Consider the following 21,190-nt stretch of genomic DNA (forward strand, 5'->3'; position numbering starts at 1 on the left):
TCCATACTAGTAATTATAAATATCTTGTAGATGCCACATAGGTGTAACCATACCCTCAAGATATTTCCGTTCAAATCTTGTGGTGTACACGTAAACTTGTATTTGTTCTAAATTATTCACCACATTCTAAAAATAGAAAAGATGTATTAAGTGTTTGCGTAAATACCATTGTGATTACAATATGGACAAACATTCAATTCTAAACTTTTCGTTGTTACATCAATTGTTTCAGCGTGTTGTACACGTAAATAAAAATTCATACTTGAATGTATTTTCGTCTTCCAATCGCATAATTTACATTTTAAATAATGACTATTAGGCATATGAGAAATCTCATGGTCCAATAATTTGTTGAAGCTTGGTGTAGCTGCTTGAATAACACAAAATTTACATTTTGCACCACGTTCGTTATATTTAAATTGTAAATGTTCTGGTTTCTCTACACGATGCATAAAGTTTAGATGCTTTTTCCAACAATGTGCTGAATTTAATTGAAATACATACATTGGGCATTGTCTCATGATAAATTTTCCATAAATATACTGAGCCTCTTTATGTAGGCTCTTTTCTTAACATCTAATTCTGGCCGTACAGGATATGACAGTTTTGCTTCAGGTTATAATCCACACTCATACTATTTTCAGATTCTGTTTCATAATTTTCATCATTTTCAACATTGGACTTTGCATCAACATCATTATCATCATCGTCATTTTTTGATAACTCTGTTTTAAGCTTCATATTTATCAAAGGTTCATCTTCCTTAGTATTAGAATTAGAAACATTGTCATCTTCGGTTAAGTTTTTATCAAGTTTAGCTTTTTTCCTAGGTTTAAATTCTTTACTATCCGTACTAGAATTAATACCATCATCAACATTTTTCGTGGTCTGTTTGAGTTTTTAAATTTGCCAATGGTTCGCCTTTATCAGTATTAGAATCAGAATGGCCTTGGCCATCTTCACCGTGTTGCAAAGTAGGCGACACATGTTGGTGTTGATGTTTGCGCATATTGCGGATATGTTGGTGGTTCACTAGTCATTAATTGTTTAGAAGTTTCAACTTGCTGCGTTTGTTGTTGTTGTTGCTGGCTGATGATATGGTGTTAACGTTTGTTGTACAATTTATTCGGGTGATTGCACATATTGTTGGTGTGTTATAGTGCTGGAAATCCTTCCGATATTGAAAGTCCTTGATTAGTGTAATCCCCACGTAGTGAACTACTCCTGTGACCGCGTCCGCGGTAACTATTACATCTGAAGGCGCTTAAGTTACAGGCATAGCTGACATCGCTTATATAACAGGTTGACTCTAAAGTAAAAACCAAAACAAAATATTAGAATCAGTGTTTATGAATAACATATTTAAAATAAGCTCTTACAACAACGTGATCGGTGGCTACATCCCCGTGAAAGTAGTGTGGAGTTCCTCCTTGTATAAACGTAGATACTGGATGTGCTCAACCGTGCAGTTTTCTTCTAATTTGAGCAAATGTATGTTCTTACAGCCACAGCTGGAATATTTGGGATATTTCTATCCTCACATCGTCAAAATCAAATTACCTAGAATGAAAAAGAAACTCATATCAGTAAGAATAGATTAAAAGTTTTTAATATAAGCCGAAAAGTGTTCCATAAATAGGGCTCCACACATAGCTCTTTTCCAAAGGCCCACGAGAAATTTCAGATAACTAGAATCAGGACCTGGTAAAGTAACTTCAAAGGCGATTTAGTCGCCACTACTTCGTATGCGCATTTCTCTACGCTCCCTTTCGGCATGCATCATCAATTTCGTCATTACTATAAAGGCCATCTTGCTCACAGCAATCCAACAATCTATTTGCCCGCAAATTCGTGGAACTAAATTCCTAATGGAAGGTTCCTCTCCAAAAACTCTGTTTACAGACAGTCTTTCGCCGTGAAAACGAGGGCAGTGAAATATTACATGTTCTGCGCCTTCCAATTCGGACGGACAGCTTGGACAGAAAGGATCCTCCTCTATCCCACGCTTATGTAGATATTCCTTCAAGCCACCGTGCCCGCTCAATATCTGTGTGAGATGGTAATTTAGTTTGCCGTGTTTTCGCTCGTACCATTCCGCTATATTCCGGACTAGCATGAAGGTTCAGCGCTCTTTTCTCGAATCTTCCCGCCGTTCTTGCCACCTAACTATTGTTCGTGACCTTGCGGTTTTCTTAGCATCTTCAGATGGTCGGCTGAATCCAATGCCATACAGATCGGCCATTTCACCTGAGAGTAGATCTACTGGGATTTTCCTGGATAAAACATGGATCGCGTCGTCGGAACAGCACATGCTATTCGTATAGCAGTAATGCGGTAGGCTGCTAGTATATCTTTTTGGTGGACCATTTTAGATCTGTGCCATACTGGTGCTGCATATAATATTATAGAGCTGGTTACGTTGGATAATCGCTGACGGGTAGCTTCGCTTGGGCCGCCGATGTTGGGCATTATTCGCGTTAGGGTTCCACTAACTCTAGAAACTTTGTCCCCCACCGCCCTGAAGTGCTCCCTAAAAGTTAGTTTTGAGTCAATGATTTCTCCTAGATATTTCAAGGAGGGCTTTCAATTTATTTGAAAATCTCCTATGGTTAGGACCAACTCATCCACAGTCCGCTTTGAGCTCATCAGAACCACTTCTGTCTTATTGCTAGCCATCTCCAGCCCCGTGTTCGCCAACCATTCCTCTATTCTTCCCATGGCGTCATTACATAATGCTTGGAGCAGATCAAGTTTCTTGGCCACTGCTACTACGACAATATCATCTGCATAGCCGACAATTTCCTCCGGGAAGGTGGTTTTGTAGCACCCCGCCATACACCGCATTCCAAAGAGTTGGACCTAGAACAGATCCCTATCTAATCTATCTATCTATCAAATTATTCGGAGCAGGTACGGAACTTGCCTTGGGACACCCAAAGTGCACCCACGCTTCTCATGGCTCCAGCGGGTTAGCGGCTTCCTAGAACTTAAGCCACTTGCTGCTTCTAGATCTGACATCTGTCAGCTGGAGTCTTAGCCCGGCAAGCGCAAGGCACGAGCACAGAATGAAATCGATCGTTTCTTCCTCCAACCCGCACTTCCTACATCTGCTATCACTGACCAAGCCTAATTTAAAGGCATGTGACGCCAGAAGGCAGTGTCCAGTAAGAATACCCGTCATGAGTCTAGTCTACAATTTAATGATAATAAAAATATAAGAATCAGTGTTTATGAATAACATATTTTAATTAATCTCTTACAACAACCTGATCGGTGGCTACATCGCCATGTAGGTAGTGTGGTGTTCCACCTTGTATAAACGTAGGTACTGTATGTGCTCAACCGTGCAAATTGACATTAGCAGTAACATTATTTACATAAACATAGCTTGATATTTGTGAAGGCCTCAATATAGCATACATTGGTCCAGTTCGGTGTGCACCAGCCACTGGTACAAACACTTTTGAATGCATAGCTTTCATATGGGATGGATGTCCAGCAGTGCTCCGGTTGTGCCAATATGTAATGGGCTGCTCCGTCTCTTGGTACGGCTGTATAGGTATAGGCGGGTGCAATGTATTACTAGGCTCAAGATCGGAAGGTACATAGATGGCTCGAAGACGCCAGAGGGGATTGGAGCCAGAGTTTTCGGACCCAGAACCAAAATATCAGTAACTCTAAAAGCACATCCGAGCATTTTCGAGCGGAAGTATTCGCCATAAGTTAGTGCGCTAAGCTGAACCTTCAGCGCTGATACCCCAAAGAAACAATTGCCATACTCAGTCAGGCAGTCAGGTTCCACTAAAGGCACTTGCGGCGTTCGAAATAAAGTCAGCACTTGTCCTTCAGTGCGTAGAAAAGCTGAATCAATTAGGAGCACACAACGTAGTACTGTTGGCCTGGGTCCTAGGCCACAGGGGAGTGGAGGGCAATGAGCAGGCGGACTCCATGTTTAATTTGTTGCGTCTCTCCCACAAATTGTCAACCCCCCAGCAGATCCTTGCAGCGGGTCTGCGCCATACTCTCCTCTTCCGGGAAGGTATCGACCCCAATCTGGGTCCTTCTCCTGACCCCAGTACTGAGAAATGGGTTTGCTGCGTTTGCCGGAAAAGAATCTTTTTAGGACGGTCATATATATAAGGGCCTGAAATATTTCAATGAACTTCCTAATCACATAAAAAGTAGTAAAAACTTCAATACCTTTAAAAAAAGTTTATTGGAGCATTGTAAAACCCTTCCAATAAGATAGTTTTTTTTTTCTTTTATTTTTTTACATGATATACCGATACTGGAGCGCGAAAAGGGAATGGTAATAATGGTAGCAGCAAAATACAATGCATCCGGCCCTAAGGAAAAGAAAATCGGTCGCCACCTGTAACTCCAGACAGTTCCAACAACTAATTTCGCTAGAATTCGGTATTTCCAGCTCGTATTTACTGTTGCTGATCGGAATCATTCGCATTCCGACAGCATAAGTATAACAATAAAATTATATAATGTGTAACAAAATTAACGAAAATAAGGCCAAATAAAAGTTGGAGCAAGGGGGATTGGAAACACGTCCTTTTCAACCTCCCATTATATGTTGAGCTGTGCTAATCGGAATCTTCATGCATTCCGACAGCGTCTTTACTAAACAAAGTTGAGGCGTGATTGGATACACTTATTTTCAATTTCCAACATCCAAAGACATGTTTAGCTTCATTGATCGGAGACTAATACATTCCGAAAGCTTAAAGTCCAAAGAAACTTTCTGTTTCAACAGGGGTGGGCCATAATGAGAGGAGTGTTAGAGGCGTTGGTTGCACAATACAGTTAAAGAGATGGTTGGTGACATGTGGGGACACATTACAAGCAGGACAATGTTTTGTATGTCGGGGTTGATTGTGGATAGGTAAGAGTTTAACCTGTTACGTTATCCAGCTCGAAGTTGGGCTAGAGTGACTACTCTCGTTTCCCTAGGGAGAGTGCGTTCCTCCTCTGCTAGTTTTGTTCTTTGAGTACAGGAATCACCGGCATAGAGGTCCGACGCCTGTTTGTGGAGTTCACTGAAGACATGCTTGTGTTTTTTAGCTTCAAACGGCTGTGTTCTCAGGTGCCGTATTTCCTCATAATGTAATGAGGCCGTGAACAACAAGAGCCACAAAAGATTTATAAAAGTTACGAGGACGCTGGATTTTGGAATCTAGCCCAGAGCAACCTGTCCGATGCAACCATCCCTTGCACGTGAAACACTGACAAGAGTATTTATTTTTTTAATTTAACTTATTTATTATTACGGCTGTTTAGGCCCAAAACTTAAACTACTAAGTACAATTCATTGTTATAATCACTTATTTCTATTGAATATGCTGTTGGAATGCCATGTGATTCCGATCAGCATATTTACTAGCGTGACAGAGGGACGAGTCTGGGAGCCACTCATTAAAGGAAGGTTGGAAAGGACGTGTTTCCAATCCTCCAGTGCTCCCAGCTTAAGGCAACAAAATTTGGAACTTATATTTTTCAATTATGCATGACCCATCGATCCCGAGCCGTTCCTGCCAGTTGGCCCACAGGGGCATCTATTAGTAGAAGAAAGGGAAATAGGGAAGAACACTGGCGCAATATGCCAGGCCTGAGTCAATCTAAGTTACTGTTATGGCGTTACAGGACAACTCGATATAGGGCATTAATAGGCCTCTCAAAAAGATAACCTAAGAACCCCAACGGCTATTCTTACAAGACACTGTAGACTGAACAGTCACATGCAAAAGCTGGGTATAGTATCGAACAACACATACCGATTTTGTGATGGATCAGCAGACGGTGGACCATATCCTTCTAGATTGCGGCGCAATTTCAAGACGTAGGGCTAAGTTTATGGGCTCACCATGGCCAGAGCATTCCCACATTTAATCCCTCAAGCAAAGAACACTGCTGGGGTTCATCAAGGAAGTCGGCTAGGATGAGGTGCTGTGAAGGAGATGTGCAAGTCACTGTGCAATCCTCAATAAATGATCTATCTATCTACGTTCGGGTAACAAGCACCATTGTGGTACTAGCCCCACCATCTCGGGAACTATTGATATGACTACATTAAACCTTCTAGGGATTGAATATTAATAATGCCGGCAATGCGAAAGTCTGCTAAAATGCACCATTCTCCATGGAATGCTCGATATATAACTTTCCACGTTTTGAAACAGTGATGAAAAGAGCAAAATTTACAATAATTTTAACTGGCTGTGGGTAGTAAGGTGTTGATGTCCTCTCTTAACGCAATGTAATGACAACTGCGATGCAGGGGAAATGACAAAAATCTTGCAAATCTACTGATAATAATTCATTTTTCCTCCCCTTCTAAGCAGTTCTATGCATACATACATATGTATTTTTCTCTCCAAATGCTAATTAAAAAAATTAATTGGTTTTCACATGAACTTCGAACTCTGTCGTATTTGCATTCTTCAGTTGATTATCAACAAAAGCATGACAAATTATCACTAAAAAATTCATACATGTTGCTTATATATTTAATATGGTAGCCAATTTACTTACCCTTTCTGGTGCGATGATTTCTGAACAATTGAGCCTGACTAGACGCGATTTTTTTTGCCTTAAGAGAGCGTGCTTAACGCGAACCCTATCATGTTTTGGCACAACTTTGGTGATGCAAAAAATCAAAGACATTTCTGCTTCTAATGCTTCTAGGATAGCAGCAGCAGCTCCCGGTGGCACCACATAAATAACAGTTGCATGCCGATCAGTTGCCTTTTTTGCTCCGGCTACCTATTCAATTTTAATTCACATTACATTATCTACTATTGCAATTTTAAATCACTACAAATCAATATAAATTACCGAAGCAAATACTGGCAAACCAAGATGCGTAGTTCCACCCTTTTTTAGGGAAATACATCCAACCAGTTTGGTACCGTATTCCAAAGCATGTTGCTTGTAAAGTACCTTGTTTTTGTAGATTTCCTTTGAATTAGGCATATTCTGAGCTGAACCGTAACCCGGCGGAGATGCTATCTATTAGAATAATATAACATTTTTTTTATTATTTAAAAATGCACATACGTATGAATGAAAATCAGAAAGTAAATAATGTTGTTGTTGTTGTAGCGATAAGGACACTCCCCGTTATGGACTTTGGTGGTCCTTTGCCGGATGCAGATCGGGTACGTTCCGGGAACCATTAAGGTACTAGCCCGACCATATCGGGAGCGATTTAGTTGACATAAAACCTTGTAGGCCATCCCGTCGATTCTATACAACTTAATATGGTAACGATTTAAAAGACGGTGCACCACCCAATTTTTATCAAAAATTATCAAACGTGGAATCAAAAGGCGCGCTTCGAGCTCCGTTTTTATTATTATTTGATATTTTTAAATTAGGTGGTGTACCGTCTTGTAAAACTTTACCCTTAATATTATTTTGGGCGAAGGCCGCCAACGCAAAAAGATGGTCTCTGCAGCAATATTCTTAATTTCCGTCACATGTCACAACTCAAATTAACTTAATGTTATTTTGGGCGAAGGTCGCCAACGCAAAAAGGTGTTCTCTGCAACAAAATTTTTAATTTCCGTCACATGTCACAACTAAAAGCACAAGATATTTTTCGTTGTAAACAATTTATATTTTTTTTGCGTTTCAATTTTTCCGGAATAATTAATGAACTGTCATTTCGATGACAGCATGAAACGTCGATGTGTTAGTGGAGAGCGAAAAAAGCTTTGAATGTGTGGGTGAACTGGTTACCTCCGTCTTGTAGGGGTGTGCGTCTGTGTACATGTACATAACATATGTGTGTGTGTATTGTTTACAGATAAGCACTGTTGCCATTGACCATTTTGCATGCATGCTTAGGAAACATCAACTTTTTTCAATTTAATTTTTGATGTTGTAAAAGGCTGGAATTAATATTAAATAAATATAAATAGATCACATATTTATAATCTGCACTTTTACATAATTATTTCGAATTATTTTCACAATTTTTCAAACTTTAATTAGGTGTGTTCGCATAAAACTGCAATCGGTCAAAAATTAGCGCACAAAAGTTTACTAGGCAACTCTGTCTAGAGAGAGCGATCAGCTGACACGTTCTTATGGAAAAAATCTAAATTCTTTTGATTTCTACGTTCCGAGCTACGTACGTACGGACGTTACACGTCGGTGAGTTTTCGTTTACACTAAACACTCATAAGAGTAACTGCCGCATAACTGACACGACCTATCTTATGAGTGTGCAATGTAAGCGAAAACTCACCGACGTGCAAGGCCCGTACGTACGTAGCTCGGAACGTAGAAACCAAAACAATTTTGATTTTTTCCGTAAGAACGTGTCAGCTGATCGCTCTCTCACTAGGCAGAGTTGCCTAGTAAACTTTTGTGCGCTAATTTTTGACCGTTTGCAATTTTATGCAAAAACACCTAATTTAAGTTTGAAAAATTGTGAAAATAATTCGAAATAATTATGTAAAAGTGCAGATTAATATTTATATTTGCTTAATATTAATTCCAGGCTTTTACAAGATCAAAAATTAAATTGGAAAAAGTTGATGTTTCCATAAGCATGCATGCCAACTGGCCAATGGCAACAGTGTGTTGCTGTAAACAATACACACACAAATATGTTATGTACATGTACACAGACGCACACATTGATTCCTACGGGCTTGAGGGTTCGGTCAAACGTGTTTCGTACGACAATCGTACGTACGTACGGCACACGTTGGTGGGTAATTACCGCTTAACTGCCGCATAAAGCTGGAGTCATTGGTGCCGTTTGTCGTATCGCTGTAGTCGTATCCCTAACGTAATCAGCTGTTTATCGTTACAACGGTAAACCAAAACCCAATTGGTTGGCTACGATACGGTTACGACCTTAAGCGCCAAATACACGACACGAACATTTCCGCGAACATTCCGCAATCTTGTTCGCAGCTTTGGCCATACACCATACAAACTTTTGGCCGAACATTAGTTCTCTTTCAGACAGCGATGAATACGGACAACAATTGTGCTGCAGCAATATTGCTCACTGTGGCAATTAAGCGTAAAAAAAAGAGAGAAGATCACAAAAAAATAATTTAGTGCAAAGAATGGTTTAAAAAACGAGCAGTTCTTGGACAAAGTGAGCTTACTAAAGAACTGGAATTCACGTCACAAATTGTATTTTCATCCTGCATTGTGGTAACGCCTGCCAAAGGTTCTTCTTGATCTTTCAAAAAGCATAGCAAATCATAGCACCAAAGAGTAGGAACATATTCATCCTCAGCACCAGCACCAGACTTCAAACTATCTCTCTTTTTTTTTATTCACGCCGGTATTACGCCCGCAAACTACTTATTTTTTTATAACTGTATCCTTTGTGGCATCAGGATCTACTTCTTTTAATTTTTCGATTAAAGTCGCATAATCAATATTCTTTTTAATTCTATTACAATAATCTTTGCTTTTTACTTGCCACAATGATGGAAAAGATTTATACATTTCAATAAATTCACTCAGAAATTTTTTATTGTCCATTTTACTTTTCCGCGCACGTCTGTTCCGTTCAGAAATTACTACGATTATGAGCTATTTCGCCATACACGCACGAACAGTTCGCGCAAATGTTCGCCAAAAATTAAAATATTTTGATTTTTGGCGAACATTTGCGCGAATTGGCAAACACCACCATACACGACAGAAAAGGTCGCAGAAACATGACATAACGGGAATGTTCGCGGAAATGTTCGTGTCGTGTATTTGGCGCTTTAGCTGCACCAATAATCGATTGCATTGATTCTCATAAGGTTGGTCGAATCAGCTGTTAAAAGGTTACCGATACGGTTACCGTTAAAGCACCAATGTCTCCAGCTTAATCCTGCCACTTCGGCCGCTTAGGGTGTGATGATAGCTATATGACACTACTTTATTTTCGTGTATTTTTTCTTGTATTTTATCTTCAATTTTTTGTCGCCCTCCCTCCTAATACGGCTTCAGTACTGGTGTAAGTGTGTAAACTATATTTCAAAAAACTAACGAAATACAAGAAAAATACAATCTAGTTCATTAAAAACAAACGAGCCAGTTTGTATTTCGATAGGTTTTTTTGACATTCGGCCGTTTTTTTTTTATTTTTTTCTGACACATGAAAATTTAGTTTTTAGTTTGAAATGTTGGTGCATAAAAACACAATTAAAATCTACTTTCTTGTGAAAAAAGTGAACCATTAGAGACCAAAATAATTTTCGCGTGTTATTTGCATTGTTTTTATTGTTAAAAGTGTTATTGTAAAAATAAAATGTAAAACATAAACAAAAAATGCCAAACTCACTAATTTTGGGGGAATAGTGGTATCGCTTTTTCATTATAGAAATTGTTTTTGTGTTTTGAAGTTACGATAAAGTTTCGTCAGTTTTTTATAAGCTTTTATTTACCTTCACTTGGCTGTTGTATGTAATGGAATCTTACAGGTTAAATTTGATACACTTCCCGGTGTCCGATTGAGCTGAAATTTTGCACACATATATAACTCCGATGACAATGCAATATTGCATTGCGAGAATGTGATAAATTAATCGATAACACAGTTATCGGTAAAGATTTGTGTTTACTTTGCCATAACAGCCTAAGTCCCATACAAACCCGCCGGTACCTAACCTTGGATTTTGAGACTTAGACGTGGTGAATCACGGGTGGTGAATCCCACGCTTGCGAAAAGCGGAGACACAACCCTCTGTTGTATTTCTGTGTATAACCAACATAGCTGATTTTTCAAGGCTGTTTAACTCTGTAATCTTTGCTGTAATTTATTTTGCTTTTGAAAAAACGACCTATTTGAAATAAGCTGGCTGAAAAATATTGGCATAACAGCTTAAGTTAAATCAACAATGGAAAATCTTGGAAAATGTTAGGAGATGTGGCAATTTCGCGCGTTCGTTGAAATATTGACAATCTATTGATCATCGCTAGGAAATTAGCGACATTCCATCAACTAAGCAGCAATTTAGCAATACTACTGTTATTATTTGGCTGCTCAAACACACCCATATTAATTGTGCATTAAATCTAAAATATAAAACTCAAAAATGACTCCGGTTGTTATGTCCGCAGCATTTATTTGGTTCAAATACACAACCAATAATAGCCAAAGCCATAATTTACACGGGTCATCAATTATTTCTCTGATTCAAAAGCTGAACTACCAGCGCTACCGTCGTCAGCTCAGTTCATCATTGCCAGTAGCGCCAATAACACCAAACTCGTGCCTGACACACAAAAGTCGTTTCAATCAATAGCGCAAGTGAAATGTACTGCGCACTCACTACTAAGTAGCGTCAAAAATTTGCTTGGAGTCATTGCGTCAATGAGCTACCATTGAGCTGGCACCGCATTGGCGCTGACGCCATGAAATTTACATCGCTAAAATTGCGCGAATGCCCAGGCTCATGACTTTTTTAATCCAGATGGTGAAAACGAAGCATGGGCAAAACGTATGGTGTATTCCTGGCGCAGCTGTCCCCTGATTATCAATTCATATTCCCTGCAAAAATCGTTGGATCATGTGGTCCACTGGATTACTTACCATTGTACTCCACTGTAATGCAGCAATGGACCAACTCATGTTTCAAACGAACATATTGTAAGCCGATCATTGCTCGTTTTTAACGATTGTAATCACTACACGATGTTTATTGGACTGTGGGTACTCCATGGATTACTCTGATGTAATGCGGAGCTGGAGTATATGGTCCAGTCCTAGGACATCGCAAAATTGGACCATATTTTTTGTATCAATTGTGGTTAATTTTGGAACACTCGGTTGGTCCATAGCGAATACTCCATACATGCATGCATGGAGTACTCGCAATTTTTGCAGGGTTTCTCATCAATTTATGTATTCTCAATACGAAGTAACATTTTTCACTATCAATTTATATTTTCTCAATAAGAAGATACGCTTCTCATTATCATATTTTATTTTCTCATTACAAAGTTGGATTTCCCATTATCGATTTGCGTTTTCTCAATAGCCGTGATTTTTTTTTACACGCGTATACGTTTCGTTTGCGCGTAAAAAAAAAAACGCCTATCCTAGTTTAGATAATTCTTAGGAGACCCATCTACCGGCTGTGGTTAAACAACTAGCTACAGCAACAGGGTGTAGCGAAAAGCGGAGACACAACCATCTGTTGTATTTCTGTGTATAACATATAGCTGAATCAGTTGTGATAAATAGTGGACGCGCATAGAATGCACAGAATTAGTGCAGAGGGTGAAACATAGACACATATTTCAGTTACATCTGAGTATAAGGCGTATTGATATTTAGTAGTACTAATTTTATATGTAGCAATTTCAGAGGTGTATGTAAAGTTTGTCGCTTAGCAGTCCATATAAAGTTTAAGCGTAAACGTATATAGATGAGAAAAAAACACAGCTAATATAAACTTATATTTCTCAATACAAAGATATATATTCTCACTATAAACTGGAAAAGTTGTAGTCCGTAAACGAACTGTCAAATTTTGTATGAAAAATCATTTACAACAGCCTTTTTTTTTTACTCGTAAACGTCTATACGCTTATACTTTATATGGACTGCTAAGCGTCAAACTTTAAATACACCTCTGAAGTTGCTGCGCATAAAATGTGTACTACTAAATTTCAAACGCATTATACTCAGATGTAACTGAAATATGTGCTTTTGTTTCACCCTCTACACTAATTCTGTGTGTCCACAATTCATCGCCACTGATTTAGCTATATGTTATACACAGGCATACAACAGAGGGTCGTGTCTCCGATTTTCGGTACACCCTGTAGCTGTAGCTAGTTGTTTAACCACTGCCGCTAGATGGGTCTCTTAAGCATTATCTAAGCCAGGATAGGCGTTTTTTCACGCGCAAACCTAAACGTATACGCGTGTGTAAAAAAACACGGCTAACATTTCATGGTTTGAAGGCGATAAAATCAAAGAATGCAACCTTGCAAACAACAGCCGTCATTTTCATGTGTAAAAATTATGTGATACAACGAACCATGGTTCAACTATATACAGGTTGGCTCATCTGTAAAGCAACAAAATATGTCTGTTTAAATTGTCAAAATCTGTGTATTGGTGTTGGTGCGAATGGTATGGAATGGAAACGTAAAAATTAGCAGTTTTTGTATGTGTAAGTAAAATGTTGCCAATGTGTTGGTTTCATTTTGAGTTTGCCATCTCCTTTTGACAATCCCTTCGACCATGCAATGACATAAATAAAATCAACTGATGAGATGAGCCAACCTGTACATACATAATTGAACCATACAACGAACGCTAACGCGGTTAGGCTGTTATGGGTAAGTGTTGCATACTTTTCTGCGCACTTGATTTTGTTTTACAGATTTTTGGTGATAGAATTTAACTAAGCGAAAGTTGGAATTTTATTTTAAAACAGATTTAACCCACAGAGCAGATATCTGCAATAAGTGGTTGTAAACTGAACGGGACATAGGCAAAGTCACAATAAAATATGATTTTAAGTTATACGCCAATTACACGGCTCAAGTATCCTTGTGCCAGTTACCAATTTGCACAAGGATTTTGCCGGGGTGTGCACTGGTTGCGCTATTTGCACAGAGAACTGCCCTAAAATCAAAACGATTTTGATATTTACGCATGTCTGCAAATATTGCACATGCTTTTTTCTTCATGTGTGGTGAATGTGACACAGTTTACCTGTGGTTTCTGATAGCATCAGTAATTGTTGCTTAAAAATGTTAATATCGAAGGCGTAAGAACCATCTCTAGCTTGTAACAGGAATTCACACAAATTCAATAATACATAATATTATGTTCAAACAGAACAATAAATTGAGGCAATTTCGATTTAAATTGAGTGGTGTTCATACAACTCAATTTAGCTTACATAATAGTAATTTGATAGCTGGTTGGCTCATCTCTACAGCAACAACATACCTTTGTTCAGACTGTCAAAAATATGCGTGTTGGTATTAGGCGAATGGAATGGAATGAAAACAAAACTTTGAAATTTTTGTGGGTTGTAAGAAAATGTGTTCAATGTTTTGGTTTTATTTTTAATTTCGCATCTTCTTTTGACAATCCCTAATTCAGTGAAATGACAAAAATTAAATCAGCTGATGAAATGAGGCAACGATATAGTTGAGCCATGCGTAACTGACGTTTAAATCTACTCAATAAACACACTTTACAAGGTTGCATTTGCAGTTTGAAACAATTTATTACGCAATTTTTTTTATATTGGCAATTTATTATTACAATTTATTATATGACAAATTGCGTAATAAATTTCCCAAATGGTATAAATAGCCAATTTGGTGTGTGTTTGTACATAGTATAATAATTTTTTATACAATTATAACATTGTTTCATTTGTTGCGCTAGTTGAAAAATGAATATTGCGCAAAGCTTTTATTATTGGTTAATAAAATTAACTAAAAAGTAAAAAATAAATTGACTGTAAAGAAATATAACACTTTATAAGTTCATTGTAACCTTTAACGATAATTAGGCTTTTTCGTCTGCGAAAAAAAAATTCTATATTGTACATAATTATATATTTTTAACATTAAAACTTTACACCTAAATTATTAAATATTACAGTTTATATCACAGTCCTAATTGTTCTAATAAAAGCGTGTTACATTGTGATAGCAAGAAAAGGAGATCGAAAATTAACAGTCTTTTATTAGAACAATTAGGACTGTGATATAAACTGTAAGATTTAATAATTTAGGTTTAAAGTTTTAATGTTAAAAATATATAATTGTGTACAATATATAGTTTTTTTGTCGCAGACGAAAAAGCCTAATTATCGTTAAAGGTTACAATGAACTTATAAAGTGTTATATTTCTTTACAGTCAATTTATCTTTTACTTTTTAGTTAATTTTATTAACCAATAATAAAAGCTTATTTTTAAAAAAGTTTTTTTTTCTTTAATTTTATTTAGCTTGGAATCCAAGCAAAAATAAAGTAGCATCATATATGCTTGAGCAGAACAATTTTAGGTTATCGAACAACTTTAACTAGAGTTTAAACTCGCACTGAAAAACCAGGCATAAAGCGAGTAAAGCGGCCAGGCGTTTCATTGTGTTCTTATGGCGCTCTTAAAGCGTGAAACCAAAGCAACACGGCCAAAGTGTTTAAAGCGGGGTCATTGGCGCAGTTTGTCGTATCGCTGTAGTCATATCCCTAACGAAAACAGCTGTTTATCGTTACTACGGCAAACCAAAGCCCAATTGGTTGGCTACGATACGGCTACGACCTTAGCGGTATCAATAACGGGTTGCATTGATTCTCATAAGGTTGGTCGAATCAGCTGTTATAAGGTTACCAATGCGGTTACCGATAAAGCACCGTTGTCTGCAGGTTTAAGCGGGAGTCATTGGTGCCGTTTGTCGTATCGCTGTAGTCATATCCCTAACGAAAACAGCTGTTTATCGTTACTACGGTAAACCAAAGCCCAATTGGTTGGCTACGATACGGTTACGAACTTAGCGGCACCAATAATCGATTGCATTGATTCCCATAAGGTTGTGAAATCAGCTGTTATAAGGTTACCGATACGGTTACCCATAAAGCACCAATGTCTGCAGTTTTAAGCTGGAGTCATTGGTGCCGTATGTCGTATCGCTGTATCCGTATCCCTAACGTAATCAGCTGTTTATCGTTACGACAGTAAACCAAAACCCAATTGGTTGGCTACGATACGGTTACGACCTTAGCGGCACCAATAATCGATTGCATTGATTCTCATAAGATTGGTCGAATCAGCTGTTATAAGGTTACCGATAAAGCACCAATGTCTCCAGCTTTAAGCCGGAGTCATTGGTGCCGTATGTCGTATCGCTGTAAAAGCTTAAAACTGGAGACATTGGTGCTTTATCGGTAAAGCGCCAAATACACGACACGAACATTTCCGCGAACATTCTCGTTATGTCATGTTTCTTCGACCTTTTCTGTCGTGTATGGTGGTGTTTGCCAGTTCGCGCAAATGTTCGCCAAAAATCAAAGTATTTTAATTTTTGGCGAACATTTGCGCGAACTGTTCGTGCGTGTATGGCGAAATTGCTCATAATCGTAGTAATTTCTGAACGGAACAGACGTGCGCGGAAAAGTAAAATGGACAATAAAAAATTTCTGAGTGAATTTATTGAAATGTATAAATCTTTGCCATCATTGTGGCAAGTAAAAAGCAAAGATTATTGTAATAGAATTAAAAAGAATAATGATTATGCGACTTTAATCGAAAAATTAAAAGAAATAGATCCTGATGCCATAAAGGATACAGTTATAAAAAAAATAAATAGTTTGGGGCTCAATTGCTGTCAAAAATTTTAAGTCTTCAAAGCTATTGCCACTAGCTAGAAAGCGCAAAGTTAAAGCAAGGCGGTGATGAGGGGGAATCGCTTCTCTCATTATTGTATCCCATTTCGTTATGAGTGGCAACCTTTTTTGTAAAAGTTGGTCAAATGTTGCCTTGCTCATACGAACGTAATTTTTAAAATCATTTTGTGACGTGAATTCCAGTTCTTTAATAAGCTCACTTTGTCCACGAACTGCTCGTTTTTTAAATCATTATTTGCACCAAATTCTTTTTTTGCGATCTTCTCTCTTTTTTTTACGCTTAATTGCCACAGCGAGCAATATTGCTGCAGCACAATTGTTGTCCGTATTCATCGCTGTCTGAAAGAGAACTAATGTTCGGCCAAAAGTTCGTATGGTGTATGGCCAAAGCTGCGAACAAGATTGCGGAATGTTCGCGGAAATGTTCCTGTCGTATATTTGGCGCTTAACCGTATCGGTAACCTTAAAAGAGCTGATTCGACCAACCTTATGAGAATCAATGCAATCGATTATTGGTGCCGCTAAGGTCGTAACCGTGCGTAGCTAACCAATTGGGTTTTGGTTTACCGTCGTAACGATAAACAGCTGATTACGTTAGGGATACGGATACAGCGATACGACATACAGCACCAATGACTCCGGCCATTGTGAATGATGACTAAGTGTGATATCTTCTGCATAAACGTCAAAATTCCAAAGTAATTGGATCACCTGATTCGTATTTGACTATCGCTGTCTCATTCTGTATCTCTTTCTATCACCCGCTGAAGATAGGCGCCACCATATTGAACAGCCTGTCAAAACGCGTAAAAGTAGCCATATTGAACAGCCTGTCAGGCAGTTGACAGATAAGATAATGCGGCAGTTACCCACCGACGTGTTCCGTACGTAAGGACGTTTGTCGTACGAAGCACGTTTGACTGAACCCTCAAGCCCATAGGAATCAATGTGTGCGTCTGTGTACATGTACATAACATATTTGTGTGTGTATTGTTTACAGATAAGCACTGTTGCCATTGACCAGTTTGCATGCATGCTTATGTAAACATCAACAGTTTCCAATTTAATTTTTGATGTTGTAAAAGGCTGGAATTAATATTAAATAAATACAAATAGATTACATATTTATAATCTGCACTTTTACATAATTATTTCGAATTATTTTCACAATTTTTCATACTTTAATTAGGTGTTTTTGCATAAAACTGCAAAAGGTTAAAAATTAGCCCACAAATGTTTACTAGGCAACTCTGTCTAGTGAGAGAGCGATCAGCTGACACGTTCTTACGGAAAAAATCAAAATTGTTTTGATTTCTACGTTCCGGACTACCTACGTACGGGCGTTGCACGTCGGTGAGTTTTCGTTTACATTGCACACTCATAAGACAGCTCGTGTCAGCTGACACTTTGTCATCATTCACAATGACTCCGGCTTTAAGCAAATCTGTCTTAAGGTAATTTGATCGAAAGTCGAAAGTGAAGAGAACAGTCCTAATTGTCATTCGTTTAGTGCGAATTACATCATGTGAAGGTTTGTCGAAGAGGTAGTGCTCGATAAAGGGAATTGTAAAAAATATAGAGAAAAAATATCTTTCGGAAACTCCTGGACATTTGGTAGTCTTTTGCTTGACACAAAGCAAATTTCAGGCATCAACATAAACCAAACATAATAAATTAAATAGCAATTGCCATTATTACAAAAGTTTTAAGTGCTCTACGAATTACAACGAAGCAAAGAATGAGCTACACTTTCAACATTGATGGTGGATACTTGGAAGGCCTGTGCCGTGGTTTCAAGTGTGGCATATTGAAGCAATCGGACTACCTAAATTTGGTGCAATGTGAAACTTTGGAAGGTAAGGAAGTGGCGTTTTTATTAATTAATTAAATGGAGTGTTAACTGGACTTAAGCTATGGAAATGAATATCTCTTTTTTCCCACACCGATCAAAGAACAAAATTTGTGAGGGGCGGTGGTGTAGTCATGTGACAGACCACTGTATCTGCATGCGTGTGTTTATTTGCAAATATTCGAAAATGTAGAGGATTGTGATGGAACGTGTAATGTCATCTGATAGAAATCCAAGCTAAATGTTTTTAATGCTGTTTTGTAGTTTGTTTTCACTTGCGATTTTTTGTTTTATGTTTTATTTCTTTTCAGATTTGAAACTACATTTGCAAAGTACAGATTATGGCAGTTTCTTGGCGAATGAACCTTCACCACTTTCCGTGTCTGTCATTGATGACAAACTACGCGAGAAGCTCGTCATTGAATTCCAGCATTTGCGTAATCATGCTGTAGAACCTTTGGCTAGCTTCCTAGATTTTATCACATATGGTTATATGATTGATAATATAATTTTATTAATTACTGGCACCTTACATCAACGTCCCATATCTGAATTGATACCCAAATGTCATCCATTGGGTAGCTTTGAACAAATGGAAGCAATACATGTAGCTGCCACACCAGCCGAATTGTATAATGCTGTATTAGTTGATACACCATTGGCACCATTCTTTGTTGATTGCATTAGTGAACAAGATTTGGATGAAATGAATATTGAAATTATACGTAATACATTGTACAAGGCTTACTTGGAAGCATTCTATGAGTTCTGCAGGAAATTGGGTGGCTCTACTGCCGATGTCATGTGTGAAATATTGGCTGTGAGTTTCAAGCTCGTAATTTATCACACAATTTAATATCTCTTAACTCATATTTTTTTTTAAGTTTGAAGCCGATCGCCGTGCTATAATCATTACGATCAATTCTTTTGGCACCGAATTGTCTAAAGATGATCGCGCTAAGCTCTATCCTCGTTGCGGCAATATGCATCCAGATGGTTTGGCTGCTTTGGCTCGCGCCGACGATTATGAACAAGTGAAAACCGTTGCGGAATATTATGCGGAATATGCAGCTCTCTTTGATGGTTCTGGTAATAATCCAGGCGATAAGACTTTGGAGGATAAATTCTTTGAGCATGAAGTTAAATTGAATGTTTATGCCTTTATGCAACAATTTCATTTTGGCGTATTTTATGCATATTTGAAGTTAAAGGAGCAAGAGTGCCGCAATATTGTATGGATATCTGAGTGTGTGGCACAGAAACATCGGGCGAAAATTGACAACTACATACCTATATTCTAAATTACTGTTATTTTGCGTTTTTGCGCATGAAAAAAAAAGCGAAGACATGCATGTATTGTTAAAATTTAATTGTTTATAATTAGGGCACGGCTGAAACAAATTTCGACCGATATCCGAACATCCAAATGAAAGGCATCGAGGAATCTACTAAAACTCAATGTATATCGTTAAAAGAGAAAAATATTCCATTTGTAAATGTTCGATTTTTTATGGCGAAACCTAACATAGAACCAAAGGTCATACCAGTACTGTCCATTAAACTCGAGATTTTTCCCATTCACTTTTTTTGCCAAAATTCTCCTACAGTTTTTTTCTTAATTTTTCGTATGAAAATGTACAACAAATGTATAGATGCACTCATACCAACGTACATACTATATTAAAGTAATATTTAAATGTTCCATGGAAAAACTATTGTATTAAATACCCCATATTGTGCAAATATTAATATCATTATTAGATAATTGTAAAATAAATAAAAAAAACTTGTTTCCAAACATTCCTTAAGCTATACCGGACTCATTAATTTTTATACAAGAAACTAGAAGACCCGGCAGACGTTGTCCTGCCCTAAATTTGGCCTATCTGCATACATTTTAATAAGCTTTTTCCGTCTGACTCTGCCCTCCCCCCCTCTTCACTTTTTCGTAATCCTTTTATTCACTCCTCCCTCCGTCTTTTTCGCTTCATCTATCTCCATCTTCGTCTCATTCTATCTCTTTCAATCTCCTCTCTTTTCTCTTCTCCGAATTCTCATTCTTTTGAACCCCTTATTGCCTGTCCCAGAGGGTGGTATGTATTTTATTTCAGTCCCAGTCCCACTCCGAGTCTCAGACCTAGTCCTAATCCCAGTCCCAGACCGTCTCTGGATAATATATTACCCTCTACTAAAGCACTCATCAACAGCTTTCATTTGTTATCCATATTCTATAAACACATTGTACGGGTACTCGGGTCCACGTTTCGGCCTATATCTCGAGAACCTGTACGTCGATCGCAACCAAACCTATGTAGTAACCACCGCGTGAGGTTTACGCAACTTGTGTGAAAGTTTGAACAAAATCAACCGACGCATCTCTTCAAACACCGGCGACCAACTAACACACATTTTAGCCTTTCGTTTAATATATATAGATTTTTATTTTTCACACTTCACTATAATATTAAAACGAAATGCAGATTTTCTTTGCTTTTGAAATTCGGCTTCAAAATTGCACATGGAACAACTAAACTCTCCTGTATTAAAAAAAATGTCATAGTACCTCTAAATCGCGGGCCCCCTCTCGCCGGCCCTGGTGATGTGCTATATATATACATATATATATATATATATATATATATATATAAATATAAATAAGCACGTGCACAAACAAATCCATACCAACTGAAAAAGGTGCACCACTGCGTATACATAACATTTTATTATTACGTATAAACAAATAAAATTTGCAATAAAATAATATTGCGACTATAAACTGAGATATAACCTATCCTATGTATCAAGTTAGATCAAACTACACACGGGGTGTAAAACAAATTCAAAATCGGATCAGTAGTTTAGGAGTCCATCGCGGCCGAAAATGTTGTGACACGTGTTTTTTATATATTAAGATATGAAAAAAAATGGTAAAACGCATTTAAAAGAGGTAACAAAAATACCCAACATACTAGGAAAAGTTCAGCA

At 37.8% G+C, this 21,190-nt stretch overlaps 2 protein-coding genes across 2 annotated transcripts; one reads left to right on the top strand and one right to left on the bottom strand.

Moving 5' to 3' along the window:
- Positions 1–249: 249 nt before the first annotated feature.
- Positions 250–7,757, bottom strand: LOC137250474 (succinate--CoA ligase [ADP/GDP-forming] subunit alpha, mitochondrial-like). Its single transcript, XM_067783355.1, has 5 exons — positions 7,413–7,757; positions 6,844–7,017; positions 6,541–6,771; positions 1,380–1,560; positions 250–1,309 (listed from the first exon to the last, which is right to left on the bottom strand). The coding sequence occupies exons 2-4, from the start codon at positions 6,979–6,981 to the stop codon at positions 1,552–1,554; spliced, it is 378 nt and encodes a 125-aa protein (XP_067639456.1). The 5' UTR covers positions 6,982–7,017; positions 7,413–7,757; the 3' UTR covers positions 250–1,309; positions 1,380–1,551.
- A 10,097-nt stretch (positions 7,758–17,854) lies between these two features.
- On the top strand, positions 17,855–20,013 carry VhaAC39-1 (V-type proton ATPase subunit VhaAC39-1). Its single transcript, XM_067783356.1, has 3 exons — positions 17,855–18,212; positions 18,517–19,025; positions 19,090–20,013. The coding sequence occupies exons 1-3, from the start codon at positions 18,095–18,097 to the stop codon at positions 19,504–19,506; spliced, it is 1,044 nt and encodes a 347-aa protein (XP_067639457.1). The 5' UTR covers positions 17,855–18,094; the 3' UTR covers positions 19,507–20,013.
- Positions 20,014–21,190: the final 1,177 nt, after the last annotated feature.

The sequence above is a fragment of the Eurosta solidaginis genome, chromosome 4 (assembly GCF_040869045.1).
Source record: "Eurosta solidaginis isolate ZX-2024a chromosome 4, ASM4086904v1, whole genome shotgun sequence".
Lineage (NCBI taxonomy): Eukaryota > Metazoa > Arthropoda > Insecta > Diptera > Tephritidae > Eurosta > Eurosta solidaginis.

What these genes read in the sequence shown, in the direction of transcription:
- LOC137250474 (XM_067783355.1), bottom strand. Translation starts at nt 6,981, where the DNA reads ATGCCTAATTCAAAGGAAATCTACAAAAACAAGGTACTTTACAAGCAA. An exon ending in GTTTGCCAGTATTTGCTTCG is followed by an intron (nt 6,772 to 6,843) that starts GTAATTTATATT and finishes AAAATTGAATAG; the next exon opens with GTAGCCGGAGCAAAAAAGGC.
- VhaAC39-1 (XM_067783356.1), top strand. Translation starts at nt 18,095, where the DNA reads ATGAGCTACACTTTCAACATTGATGGTGGATACTTGGAAGGCCTGTGC. An exon ending in GCAATGTGAAACTTTGGAAG is followed by an intron (nt 18,213 to 18,516) that starts GTAAGGAAGTGG and finishes ATTTCTTTTCAG; the next exon opens with ATTTGAAACTACATTTGCAA. An exon ending in TCATGTGTGAAATATTGGCT is followed by an intron (nt 19,026 to 19,089) that starts GTGAGTTTCAAG and finishes TTTTTTTTTAAG; the next exon opens with TTTGAAGCCGATCGCCGTGC.